General features: G+C 36.9%; 1 protein-coding gene across 3 annotated transcripts; it reads left to right on the top strand.

The window, feature by feature from the left end:
- The first annotated feature begins 7713 nt into the window (after nt 1–7713).
- On the top strand, nt 7714–20528 carry slc26a10 (solute carrier family 26 member 10). Of its 3 annotated transcripts, XM_067372193.1 has the most exons (19): nt 7714–8321; nt 9300–9410; nt 9537–9694; nt 9781–9945; nt 10088–10240; nt 10420–10502; nt 11063–11210; nt 11322–11435; nt 11682–11759; nt 13806–13901; nt 13989–14095; nt 16402–16471; nt 16668–16847; nt 18757–18811; nt 18900–18988; nt 19074–19128; nt 19203–19309; nt 19414–19440; nt 19509–20528. In XM_067372193.1, the coding sequence occupies exons 1-19, from the start codon at nt 8057–8059 to the stop codon at nt 19527–19529; spliced, it is 2082 nt and encodes a 693-aa protein (XP_067228294.1). In that variant the 5' UTR covers nt 7714–8056; the 3' UTR covers nt 19530–20528. The 3 variants fall into 3 exon arrangements, with proteins under 3 accessions (XP_067228294.1, XP_067228295.1, XP_067228293.1); XM_067372194.1 differs by having other exon boundaries at nt 7714–8191; nt 19203–20528; XM_067372192.1 differs by having other exon boundaries at nt 19203–20528.
- The last annotated feature ends 85 nt before the right edge of the window (nt 20529–20613 follow it).

Below are 20613 nucleotides of genomic sequence, written 5' to 3'. Positions count from 1 at the left end.
CTAAGCAATAGTGTAAGAACTCACTGTATCATTATCGCTAATCATTCTCTAAACCAAAACCATTACGGTTATCCATAAACATGACATTTTGACCACCTCAACGACATTTGGCAAAAACAAATGAAACCAGTCTGACAGAGTAGCCTAGAAATCACTGATGTCAGCTCTCTTTTAGAGCCAAGAGTCCTTCAGGATCTCTGGACTCTTTACTTAAGATGAGTACGTGTGTGTGCGTGTGAGAAAGAAACAGCTGACCTGGGTCCACCCAAGACCGCTCTCTGGCACCAAATATTTGTTATCAGTCTCCACTGAGATCCTCAGGGGTCGTATAAAGAGGGAATATAGAATTTGAGGGCCACATGGGTGGAGAGCACAGTGATGGAGCTGCAGACAATGCAAAGAAAATTTCACAATGTAGTTCCAAGGTTGTGTCCCAACAGGGCATTAGAGCAGCACAATGCTCAAGTAAGGGCCAGAAACAGTAATTCCCCATAGCACAAGCTACTGCTACACTAATACTTTTGAAGTCATCTGTACTTACCATAAATGTTGAGAAGATTCTGTATGTAAAGATCTATCAAATACGGTATACTGTATATAAAGACGTGTGAGATTAGAGGTCAAGGTGTGTCTGCTCAGGTTTATCCTCCTCAGAGAACAGAAGGTCACTGCATGTCTTTCCACTCCCCTTCCTCTTCTGCTGCTGTCAGACGCCGGTCACACTCCTGTTTTCCCAATGACAAGACAAGTTACCATGGTTCAAAACAATTTAAACTTTGTAAGCGTTTTACTGTGCTGCTTTTTCTGAGTCAGCACTCAATGACCCCAATCCTTCTGTTTTTGTAATCAGTTATTTTCTGGCTTATTCTGCGCGGAGCCATTATAGAACATATTAGAATAATATCTAATATATTTAGCAGATGTTGCTTATGGATGTATGCATATTTTTTCTTTTCTTTTGTTTTGAAAAACAACAACAACATAATAATGAAAAATATATATATGACACAGAGGTATACGTATATATTTATGGAATATTATTATATAAATTCAGTTTATGTACTGCCATTCAAACATTGCATACATTATACATTGTTTTTGCAGATGTTGCTTATTTGATGTACATAAAATTATTATTTTACAAGTAAAAATTAGTATAGAAAAAAAATCTAAATTATACAAGATAGAAGTCTATCTAGGCCTCTATCTATCTATTGTTAACTTTTAACAAAATAATTTAGGCTGTAATATTTATAAACTTCCATAATGCACTTAAAGTGCTCTATTTTTGCACATTACTTTTGTATTTAATGTACTAAAAATTCTTCTTTAGTACTTTTTAAGATAATCTTAAGAACATCTAAGTGTATTCAACTGTGCTATTTTGAGAATATGAACTAAAATGTGCTTTTAACATAACATCTCTGTATTTAAAAGTGTATTTAGTTGCCACTTGTAGTACACTTTGTATGAAAGATGGGTTCAAGTGGTAACTAAATACATTTTTTAATACAGAGATAGTGTTAAAAGCACATTTTAGTTCATATTCATGGTGTCTCAAAATAGCACAGATTTTTTCACCTGAGAAAACATCATAAAACACAGAAGATAATATTGATATAATAAATGTATGTTAATATTCTCTGGTTTTGATGTGCCAACACTACTGCTAAGATGGTCATGTAGAGACCAGTTGCTAATAAGGAGCAAAACAGAACTAATCATTATTCATTTTAACTTAAGCTATTAATGTGGAGACGCACTCGTGATGGAACAGGAAGGGAGAGGTGGTCGGATGGCGACAGAAAGATAGGTTCAGCACCCGTCTCGGTGTTGAGGTCAGAGCAAAGGACATACAAGTGGGGGGAAGATGAAGTAGCCCATAAAAAAGATAAGGAACAATGAGAGGAACTATAGAATTTTCACAAATTATTATGACACCCCTCCCAAAACAAGAACTTGATGAAGCAGACGACAATAGCTGAGGACCACGACACACTCTCAGCGTGAGGGGGGCATGGAGGTTAACAAGATATTGTTCTAATGCAATTATTGCATATACAACTAGGGAAATTATACCACAGAAAGATTTGGAGCCAAAGAAAACTAACTTTGTCTCCCTTATGCATGACATGCTTAATTTTATACAATACAAACTATGCGATGAGTACAAAAAGCCTCATGAACAAATTGTGTTATATGTTCAAAAAAGAATGAAAAAACACCTAATACTAAATGCTTTCTTCATTCAGATGTTTACATAGCATTACAGGACAGTCACTGGGGAAATATGCCTGCTTTATTAACTACTCACTGCTTGTCAGCTCAGAGCAGACTGACATCCAGATTAGACTGTAAACACACTCCAGTCAAAGGGAATAAGAGTGTCACTCTTGTTTATATTGTCTTTGCTCTGGTTTATCATAACCTGTATTTTCTTGGAGTGCATATGCTTCGTCTTGCTTTTGAGGGGGTTCAACACACCATATCCTCTTCCATTCAGCGCATTGTTCCTTTCACCGCCGATTAATATCTTGTTTAAACAGTCACCAGACGCAACACGCCATCAGCGTGTCCATAAATTCTCCTGAGCTGATGAACACAATAGCTGCATTCCTTAACAAAAATCCTCCACATATCTATAGAGACCTGGAGATTCTTGGAATATGGGATCAAAACAACTGTATTCTCTTATAATTAAAAATAAACCCAAAATGGATACACTTCACATCTTGGAATGTACCCAATGGTGAAGACATTGTGAAGACATCCCCTCTGGATGGCTTTTGCTTTGTCTTTAGCAATATCGCCAAAGTGAAAAAAAGTTACAAAATTAATGTCTAATGCTGATATAAAAGGTTTGTGTAATTTGGGAACAATCTCTTAAAGAATGAATGAGATAATTAGTAATAAAGTTCATGCACTTTAGCCATGTTTGCCTCAATCAGAGAAACATATTTGAAGTGATGGACTCATATTTTTGTTTTGAAAATACATCAAACAGCATTTTTTTTAATTAAATAAATATATATCTTCTAAATTCTTTCAAGTCTAAATTTCTATAATGTTTTCTCAAAGTCAAATATCAGACAGAATAGTGTTATTTTAGTATTTCATTGATATACTATTATAGTTTTGCTTAATATTTTCAATTCGAATTTTCTTTTTATATTAATTTGGTTGTGTTTTGTCATTTTTATTCGGTTTTGGTTTTTAATATGTCTATAGTTTTAGTTAGTTTATTATTCAATTTAAACTAAACGAAAATGAAAAATATTGAAAAATACGTTTTTTATATTTATTTTACTTAAACTTTCTTTTATGCTTTTTTGAATATGACCTTTCATACAGTTTGGGAATGTAAAAGGTCTGCAAAGTTTTAAAGATCAAAGTGAATAACAAATAAAGTTACTGTGTCCTATAAGAAAGAATTGATTCTGAACTGCCGAAACGAGTCGTCAGTAATTCCCAACATGTTCTCCAACCAATCCGCCTATATAGGTCGTTTTTCACTTCCCTGAAATACGATCCATAGGAGCGTTTACTAAAGTTGCGCCCCTATCGACAATAGGGCACTTTCATTTTAATTCATGAAATACGAGCCATAGGAGCGTTTGTACTCCTATCGACAACAGGACACTTTCATTTTAATGCATTGTTCCCTTTTATCTGCGTCATATTTCAAGTTTCCTGTAGCTCAATCGGCAGAGCATTGCATTATGTAACAATATGCAATCATGTGATCATGTGATTGTGAGTTCGATCCCAAGGAACGCATGTGGTCATAAAGTGTATATGCACTATAAATCACTAAGGGTAGGTTTAGGGGTAGGGTGGGGTAAGGTGGGTGTAGTCCTTAATAAAAAAAAAAGAATTTTGCTAAATGGACATAGGACAATTGGTGTAAGAAGTCCACACATTGCATTTAAATGAACACGCATTTTGATTGGTAACGACAGTCGTATGTCATTTCATGACGACAGACGTAACGCGACACTGTCATTATTTTTACGCCAGCTAGAGGGCATGGCCGTATCTACCATTGAGGACACCGAGGTCATGTCCTCTGTATTTTTTTCCCTAAATTTCAAATTAGTCAAAGCTGAAATCCAGCAGTGATGATCAATGCCAAACACAGAACCCGGTCCGTGTCCGAATCCATATGTCGTCTGTATTTTCCATGGGCGTCGGAACCATTGTATGTGGGTGGGACAAGACCCACCCACTTTTTAAGACCAATGATATTGGACCCACTCACTTTTACCGTCTCTAATCCCCCCCAGGTGTTGCTACTCCACAAACCACCAACAGAGCATAAAAAATACCAAAAATAAAAATATTTTTTAAAACATCGCCAAGTAAAACGCTGCGTTTATAAAGAAATGTCTCTTTATGACCACAACAAACGGGACAATTTCAGCGTGCATTCCGACTTCGCCTCAGTGCCAGGCGCAAGTCAAACGAGCGCGGTGAACTGTGGTCAGATGAGATGTTGTCAGGCTATGTCAGTAAAACTCCAATCAGCTGTTAGGCTATAGCCTACTGTGCTCGAAGCGTGAACTCAAGAATTGCTCGCGCAAATGCGCGGCACGTGCTGCATATTACTGCATTATAGTTTAACTAAAGCGCTAAAGAAACTACGGGCATGCACCATCATTATTCTGAGGTAAATGAAGTCATGGAATTACCAAACATGCGATTAAGCTGCCTCAAAACTGTGCATGCATGTATGTATTTGTTGACATGGTTTTAAAGCTATTGTTATCCAATTTGTTGGACTTAAAACGTCTTAAAATGCATATATGTACATCAAGGAAATCAAAATTTTCTCGGGGGAGCATGCCCCCGAACCCCCCTAGCAAAACAAATTTTGTGACCTCGGTAAATATAAAACCCTGCGTACGGCCCTGCTAGAGGGCGCATGAATTTAAAACGTAAAATACAGGTCATAATAAGGTGCTTAAAAAAAGATCTATAGGGTCATTTTTTTTTGGAGGATAGTCTGGTAATTCCAGTCTACCTTCCTGTTACATACCTATGTAACAAATTTGCGTAATGCCAGCCTATGGTCTTCACTGGCGAATAACGGATACTTTGACCCGCCCACAAAAACACTGTTGTAGCTGAGGCCTGGAAGAGTTTGGTTGTGTTTGGTCGACATTTCATGAATTCACACTTAAAATGATTAGATTAGAAAAGAGTATGCGTATTTGGCGTAATGTCCAGGGGAGGGATTCGAGCTCGGAATGTGTCCCGAACCCAGAGTACTCCCCCGTATCTTTGGATAGGATAGTCACCAGGTGAGTGTGAGGAGACAGGGTGGTGGAGAGATGCAGAAAAAACTGTCATGGAACATAGGTGAATCGGCAGGCCTCCTCTTATGCTGATTGGGTAGATCCTTTTAACATGCTCCTCCCGAACTTTGTTAATAAATCATGATGTCGAGAAGACTGCATGCACTTCAAAAGGATGAGGACTCGCGCGCTGGAATTGTTTCGGAAAAAAAATGTTCATCTCACTGCGTATTCAACCACAGAGGAAGCCTCCGGAGCTGAAATTCAGATATGGTAATGGGAATTTTGTTTCAAACACATGCTGTCAACGTAGACCAATCACAAGAGACTTAGCCATCTGACCAATCAGAGCAGAGTAGGCTCGCGGAAAGGAGCAGTTTAGAATCTTCAAAAGTTTTCAGAATCTTTTGCTGCATCCGAAAACTAATGCTGGGTACACACGAATAGATTTTTAAAATGTGAGAGACCACAAACATGAGGACAAAAAAATCCTAGATTTAACCGTTTTGCTCGGTTAAATATAGTGTGTGGTGTGCCGTGATGTGACAAAGACAGCACACCACACACAAACAGATTTTCAAACAGAGTCCCAATGGTGAACACGGGAAACCTCGCAAAATCTCTCGAGACTTCAGAATAAACATGACAGACAATAGGCAGGAAGAAATTGCGATGATAGTATTTGGAATGATCAGGATTTCTGATCGTAAATATTCAACGTTGAATATTTATAATTCGCAATCAAGGCGTCTCTGACGTTCTTCCGAGCAGATTCAGTCACTCTTAACACACCTCACACCACAGGAAAATCTGATAATCGGGACATTACCTAGGATTGTCGGAAAGGGAGAAATCGGCCCAAATCAGCCCGATTTTCTTGTGGTGTGTACCCAGCATTAGGCATCTGACTTGTTGCCTCGCTGCCTTATAGACAATGACCCTGCAGGCAGCGTTTGCACACAAAGATACCTCACGAAACTGATTTCTTACAGACTTCTGAGGCAGGGTAACAGTTTAATTATCTACCGTGAAATAGAGCTACCATTTCTCGCTAGAAATGTCATCAGAAGTGGAAAACGTTGGTCAAAAACGTACATTTACTCACAAAATTGACACCGGAACCTTCAGACGCCTTCTTTTTCTAGCTCAACTGTTACTGAATGGAACACATATAGGATTGTGAGATATTAAAGGCAGTGAAGGATACATCTATGCTGCCTTCAAAAGTCGATTTGAGGAAGGTATTTCAGGAGACAGGAAGTGAAGCATTGGATTTGGACATGCCTTGATGCCTTCCTACCTCTGAAGGCAGGATTTTTTAAGTTTTCGGATACAGCCTTTGAGAAATGAGATGATTCAATGTACATTATGAGCAAATTAAAGTGTTTTTTGACCTTTGATGCCTGTAAATCTACAACAAATATAATAGGGGCACTTTATAGTTTATTTTATTACAAGTAATGGTTTTAGTTTTAGTCAATGATAATAACCCTGGTCAGAAACCATACTGAGACAAACAAAAACTACAACAGTACCACCTCAACCAAGAGTTTACAGTGTGATAGCGGCCTGCCCAGTCTGACCCAGCGCAGGTGTGTGGCATTCTGCACGAACCAACAAACAACATGGCCAGGAAGAGGTTCATTCCTGCGTCCTAATACTGGGCTATTACCAAAACAACTGTTCCATTTATATTGTATCATGCTTTGTTTTATGGGTTGTACATTTTGTGAGATTGCAATCTCAGGCACCCGTGACATTGTCTGGAGTTACAAACGTCAATGGTTTTGTTGGCTGAGCCAGCGCTGAAGTGATCTCCACCACGTTCACACTAAAACTAGAGGCTCACCCATTTTTCATTCAATTTTATCAACGTAAGTTACTCTTCAGACAATAGAAAATACTTGACCATGGAAATGAAGAACATGCAACTGGTGTAAGAGTTTCTTGAATTAAATATTTTTGTATACGCCATACTTTGTCTCTAGGCTACTCAATGGGTGATGTTCCACTTCTATAACCAAAACATTTCATCCCAAATTGCTTCCTCTTAACTAATGTATCTGTTAATGAAATATAATGCACGCTCACCAGAATCATATTGCGGTTTGATCAGCGAAGCAAAGAAAACATATCATCATTACACTTCACAAGGCAGCTTTGGTTCCTCAAATCCCATGAAGACACCAAAGGCAGGGAGAAATCGACCCTCTCCCGGAAATGACCACCTCTAATAATCAGTAATAGTTGTGGTTTGAGGTTTCACCTTCACCCTGTAAACAATAGCACTTTGATCATCATGCAGATGTCTCACAGAGCTATACATTGTACACTTTCTATAGGCTACTCCATGACTCCTCATGTTAAAGCCATGAAGAAAGAGTCTCTTTTGAAGAGTTACGGGCCATGATGGGGAGGAGGGTCTGAGAGCTGGTCTATGTGTTAAAGATGAGAATGTTCATGTCATTGTTTGCTTTGTAAAAAGCCTTTAGCAGTAGGACCTGGAAGACTTGAAGGACATTTAACACTGAGGTTTGTCAAGTATTAAGCTCCAAAGTAGCATGTTTTTTGCCGTCTGACTTTGACTTTACTAAAAAAAAAAAGACCCTGCTGTTCAATTGGCTACTTGACAGGAAAATACAATTGTTCCTGATGTCAAATTCCAGCGACTCCTACTATAAATGACGGGCTGGGCACTTGTTTGGAGCAGTTTAACTCTGAAGATTATTTACCTTGCTCTCGGAAGAACACTTTAGGACGAGATGAGCGCATCAGTGGCTGTGTATAGAAATATATACACTGAGGATCGCTTCAGACAGACTTATGGTACGGAAGCCCAGTCTAGAGGGAGAGAGCGGCTCCGCGACAGACTGGCGCAGAGATGCAGCTGCTCTCAGGTGGAGTGTGTTCACCTGCTCAAGAAGAGACTGCCCGTGTGCAGCTGGCTGCCAAAATACAAGCTCAAAAAATGGCTTTTAGGAGATATAATAGCGGGACTGACTGTTGGAATAGTACACATTCCCCAAGGTAAAAAATAAACCTTAATTAATTAGTTGTTTGTAGTACTTGTAGGAGGCTAATGTAATAGCAAGAGAAAGAAAAGGTTAGAAAAAGAAAAAGTTATTTGAATAAGCTAAAATCATTGACAACATTTATATAGCATGCTAAATTATTGTATTTTTAAAAATATATAAATGTACAAATTTGGTTTAAAGTACGTGCCAAGTTCTTAGAAATGTAAATCTATGTATGAATGTCAGATTCATATGGTTTTGTAAGTTTAAAAAAATAAATAAATAAACACATTTTTCTTTTTTCGAAATCATTGCCATCGAATAAAAAGAGTTAAAATCATTTATTTGCAACTTGAATACACGAGTAGCCTACACAATTTCATAATTAGCCTACTTTTATTAGTTTTGAGATAATTTTGAGTAACAAATATCGAGACGTTTTATGTTTACTCCATTCGTATTCAACAAAACTTTTGCTTTATATAATTTTTTGCTTTATATATTTGCTTTAAACTAAAGTTTAAATTTTTTTTTTTTTTTTTTTTTAAACTGAATATTAGCAAGAACAAAATATAGTTTACAAACAAGAGTAGCTACATATAACCATACATGTCAGGGATAATACAAAAAACAGAAAATTATATATATATATATATATATATATATATATATATATATATATATATATATATATATATATATATATATATATAAAGTTTTTTGTCACATGACAGCAATATGGCGTTCTGCATATTCGTTACGCGTTTTACAGCGAGTTTGATTCGGCGTATTAAAAATACATACAGACTGCTGCAAATAATTCCGAAATTCATAACATGTTCATCATAGAAAATGCATAAGCCTATTTAAGATTTGTGTGAATGTAACTTTTAATGTATTTTAATTTAATAGATGAAATACGCATGTCTTTGACTCATATTCAAGACAACATAAACATTAACATTTATGTTGTTGTTGTTGTGGTTGTTAGGAATGGCCTTTGCTTTGTTGACATCGGTGGCTCCTGTCTATGGTCTTTACACATCCTTCTTTCCTGTGGTTATCTATATGCTCTTCGGCACTGGTCACCACGTTTCCACAGGTAAAAGACCTTCATTTACCAGAGTTTGGCTTTGTGAAAAAACTATTTAATCCTCAACCATGTTTAACCATTCATTGTTTAATCAAGAAAATTAAATATCATTATCCAAGGGTTTGACTTTTGCAGGTACCTTTGCTGTGTTGAGTCTGATGACTGGCTCAGTGGTGGAGCAACTGGTTCCCATCCCGCTCGCTCTGAATTCCAGTAGCCCAGAGGCTGCAGAGCTTGAGGCCCAGAGAATTGGGGTGGCATCAGCTGTAGCATTTCTCTCCGGCATAATGATGGTAAACGATATCTGCTCTATTTGAACACATAGCACTCTATTTAAACAGAATTTATGAGAGCGTGTTGCTTGTTTGTATTGTCTCAGCTATGCATGTGCGGCCTCCAGTTGGGTTTCCTTTCCACATACCTCTCAGAACCGATTGTTAAGGCATTCACAAGTGCAGCCGCCTTCCATGTGACTGTCTCACAGCTGCAAAGCATGTTGGGATTACGACTACCCCGTTATGCTGGCTCCTTCTCTCTTTTTAAGGTCAGAAAAAGCATAACATATTCCGTTTTTTTTCTATTCTGGTTATTAGTTTAATAATTCTAGTAACAACTGCAGCAGCGTCAGTGAATATATCTGAGCACAAATGAATCAGGCATGTCAGAAGGTCCCTTTAAACCCACAGACTCTGGCTTCTGTGATGGAGAATGTGCCCCAAACTAATTTGGCGGAGCTGGTGATCTCACTGCTCTGCCTGGCTGTTCTGGTGCCAGTTAAAGAGGTCAACTCACGCTTTCGGGAGCGTCTCCGCACTCCCATCCCTATAGAGATCATCACAGTGAGTTTGCACTTCACAACAGGCATTTGAGAAGATTTAGAGACATAAATAAGCAAATGAACTTTTGTACAAATATTTGACATTCACCAGCCAACTAGTTTGGTAGATTTCATCATCTTATTTTCTACTGTTGTCTGCATTGTGAAAAATAATCTTCCATTCTGTTGTGGCTCCTGCAGGTAATAATTGCAACGGGAATTACATATGCATTTTCTCTGGATTCCAAGTATGACATACAGATAGTAGGACATATTCCAGCAGGGTAATATATTCTTGTATTTAATACATTATATTCATAATATTCATCAATAGTAATGTTATATACTACTATTCAAAGGTTTAGGATCGGTAAGAGTTTTAAATGTTTTTAAAAGAAGTCTCATGCTCACCAAGGCAGCATTTATTCGATATACAATAATATCATTACTGAATACATTAATGTTGTTAAATATTATTACAGTGTAAAATAGCTGTTTTATATTTTAAGATATTTTAAAATGTAATTTACTCCTGTGATGGTAAAGCTGAAATTATTCTTATATGCTTATTTGGTGTTCAAGAAACATTTCCTTGGTAGGTTAAAGGGTGGGTTAATGTGTAAAACAGTGTAATTATATATAATTATAGTAATTAATTACAGCTGTAATTACATGCAGGTACATATATATATATATATATTTAAATATAAGTACAGTGTTAAAAACTGTATGTACACAACAAGTGCGTTCTCTCAAATGATTAATTAAAATTTTAGTACACAGTAGTTAAAGACACATAATATAAAGTGGGACCAACTATAATTTAAAGCTACATTTTTTTCAGCTTCCCTGAGCCACGTCTGCCTGCATTGGAGACAGTTCCAGAAATTGCTGGTGACACAGTTGCTATCACCCTTGTTGCCTACGCTGTGTCTGTTTCTCTGGCCATGATTTATGCTGATAAACATGGATACTCCATTGATCCAAATCAGGTAAATACTTTATAATTAAAGTTCTGAAAAGTTTTGATGGTGCTAGTGAAACCATGGTTACGGGTTTGAAATTGTGTTACTTATAAAAAGACATTGTTCTTGTTGTTGTAGGAGCTTTTAGCACATGGGATCTCCAACACTGTGTCATCTCTCTTCACCTGCTTCCCCAATTCAGCTACACTGGCCACTACCAACATACTGGAGAGTGCCGGAGCTCACACACAGGTACTGGTTTGTTTGAGATCACCTCTACTGTTCGCTGTTCAGCCACTAATACTAATTTCTAATAAATGTTAGAAAACTAAGCAATATTATGTTGCAAAGGTCATGCTGAGAAAATGAAATTAACATTTTGCTGTAGTATATTCCCTGCTAGAAGATTAAGTTAATGATTTTCTGTATAAGTTTTGTTTTGTTTGTCAAACATATTAGAGTAGCTATTGATACAATAAAATCCTTTTTCTTCAACAGCTCGCAGGACTGTTCACAAGTCTGGTCGTTCTTATTGTACTTCTACTGATAGGACCTCTATTTTACTTCTTACCCAAGGTAAGAGTCCCTTCCCAGCTAAAACGAAACATACTTAGAACTTTGGCTAATTTTCTTAAATGTTACTACTTGTTTCAAAATGTTAATTTAAAAAGTAATGTTCCTATAATGTTTAAAATCATTAAACATTAACTTAAAGGTGCCCTAGAATCAAAAATTGAATTTACGTCGGCATAGTTGAATAACAAAAGTTCAGCTCATTGAAAAGAGATACAATGAGTTTCAAACTCCATTGCTTGCTTCCTCTTTCTTATGTAAATCTCACTTGTTTAAAAGACCTCCGAAAAACAGGCGAATCTCAACATAACACAGACTGTTACGTAACAGTCGGGATCATAAATATGTATGACCCCAATATTTGCATATGCCAGCTCATGTTCAAGGCATTACACAAGGGCAGCCAGTATTAACGTCTGGATTTGTGCACAGCTGAATCATCAGACTAGGTAAGCAAGGACAATAGCGAAAAATGGCAGATGGAGCAATAATAACTGACATGATCCATGATTACATGATATTTTTAGTGATATTTGTAAATTGTCTTTTTAAATGTTTTGTTAGCATGTTGCTAATGTACTGTTAAACATGGTTAAAGTTACCATCATTTCTTACTGTATTCACGGAGACAAGAGCCGTCGCTATTTTCATTATTAAACACTTGCAGTCTGTATAATTCATAAACACAACTTCATTCTTTATAAATCTCTCCAACAGTGTAGCATTAGCCGTTAGCCACGGAGCACTATCAAACTCATTCAGAATCAAATGTAAACATCCAAATAAATACTATACTTACATGATCCAACGCATGCATGCAGCATGCATGACGGACATCTTGTAAAGATCCATTTGAGGGTTATATTAGCTGTGTGAACTTTGTAAATGCACTGTATTATAGTCGAGAGCTCGGGGGGCAGGAGCACGCGATTTAAAGGAGCCGCGCGCTGAATCGGTGCATAGTTAATGATGCCCAAAAATTTAATATACACGGATCAATGAATATGCAAATTAGCCCCACCTCCACTCGTTCACACCAACTCAGAGAGTCTACTGTTGCTGCAGTGAAGAGGCAATTTGTTGTTTGTGTTGTGGCTACATGAAATAAATGCACATCCTTGAATGAGCACAGATTTCCAGCGTATTTACTTGAAGTTATCAGGTAGGCTAATATCTATGGTTTGATCCATTCCAGAGGCGGCCAAAATCAGCATTTATAATGGACTGAATAGCTCTCTCAGAACTTGACCTGCCACACTGACTGAATATGCACACGAATCACGGACACACACACACACGCTCAGAGCAATATTGTTTTAGCTGTTTTATAGTATTAAAATATTTTGAAGGACAAAATCATGAACTTTATTGGCTTTACTTCAAGTCAGCTGGCACTTTACTTTGGCACAAGCCCGTATGCGCTCACACACTTGGCACAGCCCTTGCGACGGTTCTGTCATTAATTAATATGAATTAATATGAAAGCCTTTTGCTTGACTACTTTATCAAACAGCTAATAATGTGTTGCTAATGTTACACACACCATTCCTGTTCTTCATCTCAGAGTCAGACAGCTGCCTTCTAACAATCAGTATCCTTACAAACGCTTTGAACAACTCAGAATGTCAGTGGAGAAAGGCATATAGTTCATCATAACATCGTAACAGAATCGCTATATTGATAAATCTACACAGTTTTTCATATCAATGATAACCTGGCTTCTCTTGAGACTTTCCTGCTTCAGAGCGGTCATAGTTAATGATATGCTAAAGCCTGATTTCAAACGATTTCAAAATGTTATCAAACATTCTTAGAACTTTTTTTTTTTTTGTTAGCCGAGTTTACCAGTGACACATTTGCAATACATTTAAGTTGCATAATGTGACAAATTTTAAGAGTGAAATAGAGTATTTACTGGGATATTTCTTGAGAGTAATATTGACTTATGGTTCATAGACATGTATTAGCAAAACAAATAGGGTACGTTTTGAATTTATGTTCTCTTTAAAGGAATTATCAATATAACCAACAGCATTTCTCTCCACCCAGGCAGTGCTTGCTTGTATAAACGTGACCAGCCTGAGACAGATGTTTCTGCTGTTTCAGGATCTTCCTGAGCTTTGGAGAATCAGCAAAATCGATTTTGTACGTTTTTACCACTTCTCGTTCCCAGAAAAGTGCTAAATATCTTTAATTATCAGCTGTCAATTCTGGTTATGTATGTTTGAGCAGATGGTGTGGCTTGTGACCTGGCTGTCAGTAGTTGTGCTAAATGTTGACCTGGGCCTGGCCATTGGGGTGGTCTTCTCCATGATGACAGTTATCTGTCGCACACAGAGGTATCTACAGGACATTATATAGTAATTTTGTTACAAATTTATTGTGTAAATCTATTCATTGGATAAAATGCAGTGACACTTACCATTATGGGCATACTGTCACTTTTTGAAATATTTAGTATAAATTAGAGCAGGGTCGTGACCTCCACTAGGGGTAATTAGTGCCCTCTTAGGGTCACTAAACATACTTTATTTTAGAGGAATTAATGATTTCACTATAGACTATAAAAAAAAGTTGGACTATAAGTTTCCACTTCCTTCCACTGTAGAAAAATGAGCCAAAATATCCCAGTGTAAACCCCGTGTAAACGAAAAAAATTTGAATTTGTGAAAACAGTGATGTAATGCGCATGCTTAATACTTGTTCTGTTTTTTATTAGCAAAGCTGTCAATATGTTACACACCCTTTTTAAAGCATCAAATAACTAACTAAAACAAAACTTATTGGAAAATCAAAAACTTGAACTACCTAAAATAAAACTATTTCACACTTCAAGCTTTTACAGTTACTTCAAACTTTCAGGCTAGGCTTTCTCAAGCCAACATCAAAGTTTGTTTACAAACTTTACTCATCTTTGAGTTTGGCTCATGTCCCATTCGATTACATAGAGAGGACATGGTTTATGGGCTATACTGCAGCCAGCCACCAGGGGGGCAATCTAAATATTTTGTCTTAAAGGTTTAGTTCACTTTCAAATTAAAATTTCCAGATAATTTACTCACCCCCATGTCATCCAAGATGTTCATGTCCTTCTTTCTTCAGTTGAAAAGAAATTAAGGTTTTTGATGAAAACATTCCAGGATTTTTCTCCATATAGTGGACTTCAATGGAGCCCAAATGGTTGAAGGTCAAAATTACAGTTTCAGTGCAGCTTCAGAGGGCTTTAAACGATACCAGACGAGGAATAAGGGTCTTATCTAGCGAAACGATCTGTCATTTTCTAAAAAAATAAAATAAAATTTATATGTTTTAACCATAAATGCTCATCTTAAACTAGCTCTCTTCTTCTTTTCTATTTGAATTCCTGCTATGTAAACACTGCTAAGTGTATTACTGCCCGCCTCAGGTCAAAGTTTGAACTAACTGTTATATACTTGCACTAGCATATTGAATATGACAATTTAGTTCAAACTTTGACCTGTTGAGGGCAGTAATACACTTAGCAGCATCTACACTATTGGAATTCAAATAGAAAAGAAGAGGAAGAGAGCTAGTTCAAGATGAGCATTTATGGTTAAAACGTATACAATTTTAATTTTTTTTTAGAAAATGAGTGATGGTTTCTCTAGATAAGACCCTTATTTCTCATCTGGGATCATGTAGAACGCTTTGAAGCTGCACTGAAACTGTAATTTTGACCTTCAACCATTTGGGCTCCATTGAAGTCCACTATATGGAGAAAAATCCTGAAATGTTTTCATCAAAAACCTTAATTTCTTTTAGACTGAAGAAAGATAGACATGGACATCTTGGATGACATGGGGGTGAGTAAATTATCAGGAAATTTTCATTTGAAAGTGAACTAATCCTTTAACTTTTCATGATGTGTGCAGCACACTTGATAAAGATAGATAATAGATTATAAATTAATATATAATAAAAAATTATTAAAAAACTACTATGGCTAAACCAGTCCGAACAGCTCTATACCTGTCAAAAATTCCTAGTTTTTTTTAAAAAACAATTTCTGATCCAACAACATCATGCAACATATAATTGTGTGATAATATTTGTATGGCAAGCAATAAAAATGACACCTGAATGTACATGCTGAAGAAAAGCATGCACAGGGTTCCCGTTAAAGATGAATTTTATATGTTAATGATAACCATATTGTTTGTGGATACAGGGTACTTCTGTGTAAATCAAATTTAATTACAAATATGCTTAGATTTCAGAAGGGTTGTGAAACATATAGCATTTAAAAAGAGATCCTCTGGGAGAAAGATTGGAACCACTGAATTAGAGTATCATTCCGACTGTATAGAGATAACGATATTAGCAATCCAACTAGAGCAGCCCCAGTGAAACAAGGTATTGAGTACATAATATAATTGAGATTGAAACTACCTAATTAGATTTGTGTATTTATCTGCTTTAATAATCATGTTTACTACATCCTTTAATTATGCTTTCCAAAGCTCAGGGGCTGTATAAAAACAGCAAACCAGTATCCCGTACAGACCCCTGTGTTCCAAAACAACCTTCCTCTCCTGGCGGATATGAAATTCACATTTAAGGAAAGGGGAGATAAAGTTGAGACAAAAAGATGTCCCTGAACTCATAGTAAACTTTCTGTTTTCAGGGCCAGCTGCTCTGTGTTAGGAAGAGCCGCCAACACGGAGATTTACAGATCCATCAACAACCATAATAAAGTGAGTCAACAGAGTCAGTCATATTAAGTTTCTATTCTTATTACCACATATAATGTAATTTACTATGATTAGAATTGGGCCTGGTGCATTTGGAAGTGCAATCGATTAACCTTTGCTCTGTTGCATTTGTCTTAATCACATCTCTGTTGTGTAACTGGTAATATGGTTATACCCTCTCCATCCCTCTGTACCGTAGTGCTATGAAGTCCCTGGTGTGAAGATCCTGACCTACAATGGGCCTATCTACTATGGGAACCGTAGCTTTTTCAAGGCCGATATGGCTCAGCTTCTGGGCCTCACGCCTGAGAGGATACGCAGCCGAGAGAAAGCCTTGAAGGCCATGGAGAAGAGAGAGAGAGAGGCCATAAACTCTGTAGTAAGATGATCAATCTATCAATTTATACGGAATATGTTCAGTAGTGTGTTTACCCACCATGCAAAGCACGCAATTTCGTAGGGCCCCCGCGATTCCGCCGCCCCTTCCTAAAAACTGTTTATTAAAGGTGCCCTAGATTCAAAAATTAAATTTACCTTGGCATAGTTGAATAACAAGAGTTCAGTACATGGAAATGACATACAGTGAGTCTCAAACTCCATTGTTTCCTCCTTCTTATATAAATCTCATTTGTTTAAAAGACCTCAGAAGAACAGGTGAATCTCAACATAACACCGCCTGTTACGTAACAGTCGGGATCATTAATATGTACGCCCCCAATATTTGCATATGCCAGCCCATGTTCCCAACATTATGAAAGGCATTAGACAAGGGCAGCCAGTAACGTCTGGATCTGCACAGCTGAATCATCAGACTAGGTAAGCAAGCAAGAACAATAGCAAAAAATGGCAGATGGAGCGATAATAACTGACATGATCCATGATATCATATTTTTAGTCATATTTGTAAATTGTCTTTCTAAATGTTTCGTTAGTATGTTGCTAATGTACTGTTAAATGTGGTTAAAGTTACCATCGTTTCTTACTGTATTCACGGAGACAAGAGCTGTCGCTATTTTCATTTTTAAACACTTGCAGTCTGTATAATTCATAAACACAACTTCATTCTTTATAAATCTCTCCAACAGTGTAGCATTAGCCGTTAGCCACGGAACACAGCCTCAAACTCATTCAGAATCAATATAAACATCAAAATAAACACTGTACTTACGCGATTAGACATGCTGCATGACGAACACTTTGTAAAGATCCATTTTGAGGGTTATATTAGCTGTTTGAACTTTGTTTATGTGGAGCACCAGATTTAAAGGGCCACACACCCTGAATCGGCTCATTTCTAATTATGCCCCAAAATAGGCTGTTAAAAAAATGTATTAAAAAAAAAATCTATGGGGTATTTTGAGCTGAAACTTCACAGACACATTCAGGGGACACCTTAGACTTATATTACATCTTTTTAAAAACAGTTCTAGGGCACCTTTAAAGGTATACTATGTATATTTATTTTGTTCAAAATTAACAAGATTTAAATAATGAGTCAATATATTATCAATCCCTCTTCCAAAAAGTATTTTTGTCTAACCCTGATTCACTGTGACAAGCCTATTAAGTGTGTATATTTTAGACCTGACAGGATGGTTTTCACAGACAATATGCCACTCACCCGTCCATGCCGCGTGTATGGTGTGAGAGTGCCTAGGTTCTTTGTCACAATGAGTGAGAAAGGTTGACCTGGAGCAGCTAAATCTCAAACCTCCAGGGAATCATCCGTTTTAAAAAAACAGCTAACAGACGAGAGTCTGCTGGCAAAAAGAGAATGCGATAGAGCTCGTAATAAAATGAGAATCAACATTGAATTGGCTTTTTGGAGATGCGAGAACTGAGGGATTTGAAATGTTGTAAAAGCGGTGGGGGAGATGGCGTTTTTTCATTACTCAGAACAGATAAATTGCCATATGTACTGTAGCTCTCAAACACAGTTAAGTGTCATCTGCACAGTCACACAGAGCTGAAGTTCTTCTGTAAAAAGCATGCAGTTTTGTTTTTTAACCACTAGAGGGACAAAATTTACATAGTGTACTAAACATTATTTTATTTTTATTACATTTTGGAGTCTGATAGCTGCGGTTTTATTTTACCTGCATTTAAGTGGTTTTAAAATCACCGTAATGCCAAAAAAGAAGCAGCATTTTCATTACCTGTAACAGTAATCAGTCATGTATTATTATTTTGATACATCTTTGGCTTGATATTTTGGAGATTTTCTTCTAACAACAACAAAATAACAGATTATGAAAAGAAAACATCTGATTTTTTTATTGTTTTTCAAGGAACAAGGAGTTGCAGACAGTTCATTTTCTTCAAAGAATGATTTGTTCAGATCAGGTGCGTTCCCACTTTTTTGGTAGCATCTAAAGAGTCTTTTATTTCAGACCAATCACACCCAAGGGTTTTTCTCATTTGTTTAATGCAGAGATGGCTGAGGGTGAAGTCCAGGCCGTGTTGATAGACTGCAGCAGTGTCATTTTTGTGGATGTTGCGGGAGCTCGGTTATTCATACAGGTGAGCGTTTTGTTTTGACACTGGTCGGCATCCTCGTGAATAATGTCATATGCTCACACCACGGTACGTATATATCCTGTCACAGATGTGCATGGAGTGCCAGAAGATTGGGGTAACAGTATACCTGGCTAACTGCAATGGTGAGTTTCTTGGTATATACTTGGACAAAACTTCCAAACTATTTCCTGAGAGTAATATTTTCTCTCTTCTGTAGAGAGTGTACTGAAAATTCTCACATCCAGCGGGCTCATGAACTACATGAATCCTCAGCATATCTTTGTTACAGTCCATGATGCTGTGGTCTACATACAACAGCAGCGGGTAAGGCTTCTTCATACACATCATTTCAAAACAACATATTTTGAGAGCTAAACTGTTATGGCACAATTGCATTTCCATTAACATGACATCATTTTGTTCGACAGGAGAAACCTCCTGAGAACAACACAACGGTATGGGTATGATTTATCTGAGACTACCAAAGTAATGCAAGATTCATTCTAACTGATACTCAAAACAGGACCCGAAGACCTGTGGGTGACTACAAGTGTGTCGAGGATCGAGTCATTCCAACATTTATTTGGACTCAACATGCTGTGATGAGTTTTTCAGGGCCCTCTATGGTGTGTAAGAGTACTCTGCTGCAGTGGCTGTTGTGTTCATTACTCGCTCAAGGCCTGTTCACACCAAGACAATTGCAAAATTTGATGCTATAAATATTTTAATTTGAGTGAACGACTGGTAATGTGTTAGTTTAGACCAACACAAAGATTTTCATGCCGTCAATGTGATGGATTTTTTACAGAGAGGTGTTTTTTTCCATCTAAGAAAACTGGCCAACCAATAAGATTCATGTTACATAAAACTACAACTAAGTGGCGAACAGGCTACTTTGCTGAGCAACAGTAAACGGGCTTTCGTCTCTTTGTACTCTTATTTTATGTGCTTGTTTGATGTCTGAATCTGGACGGATGTTTGAAGACACGTATATACTTTTTGATTTCCTTATTCGTGATGAGTAGGTGTCATGACATGAACAGACAGTTAAGCAGTGCTTTGTTTACTGGGGTATTCCAGCCCTTTTTTTTTTTTTAAATAAACGCCACCTACTGTCAGAGAGCTAAATTGCATTTTCATTCAGTCCGTTTTTATGCATTGGTCTGAACAGGTCCTAAAATCGGACAGAATATTTGTGCCAAACATTTGTGTTGGTGTGAATCGGCCTTAACATGCAACATGATTTACAGCAGTGCTAACAATATTGCTAGCCCTGCAAACACCACGTGTAGGCAAAAAAAGAGAGGTAAATTATGGTTGTTTTATCGATTCTGTATGTCTGAATCTTTTCAATTTATCAGAAGTGGCTGAATTAGTATTTTAAAAATAATAATAATGTACATTCTGATTTTACATTGTTGCCATATTTGACTTTTAGAGAATACATAAATGCTGTACATGTTATTAAAATGTCCTTCAAAGAAAAAAAAATACATACACACATACATATATATATAGTATTATTTATGAAATATTCACATTCTTGTCAAATTAATTGGTAATCATTACATTGTCATGTTCAGAGATTGCCAACAGACCAAAACAAGAAAGAATTTTCTAAAATAAAA

This window comes from Chanodichthys erythropterus, chromosome 20 (genome assembly GCF_024489055.1).
Source record: "Chanodichthys erythropterus isolate Z2021 chromosome 20, ASM2448905v1, whole genome shotgun sequence".
In the NCBI taxonomy this organism is placed as follows: Eukaryota; Metazoa; Chordata; class Actinopteri; order Cypriniformes; family Xenocyprididae; genus Chanodichthys; species Chanodichthys erythropterus.
This window is presented reverse-complemented; position numbering and strand designations above follow the sequence as displayed.

Excerpts from the sequence above, each read along its gene's own strand:
- slc26a10 (XM_067372192.1), top strand. The coding sequence starts at position 8,057 with ATGAGCGCATCAGTGGCTGTGTATAGAAATATATACACTGAGGATCGC. Across the intron at positions 9,411-9,536 it reads TGGTCACCACGTTTCCACAG|GTACCTTTGCTGTGTTGAGT; the intron begins GTAAAAGACCTT and ends TGACTTTTGCAG. Across the intron at positions 11,760-13,805 it reads TATTTTACTTCTTACCCAAG|GCAGTGCTTGCTTGTATAAA; the intron begins GTAAGAGTCCCT and ends CTCTCCACCCAG.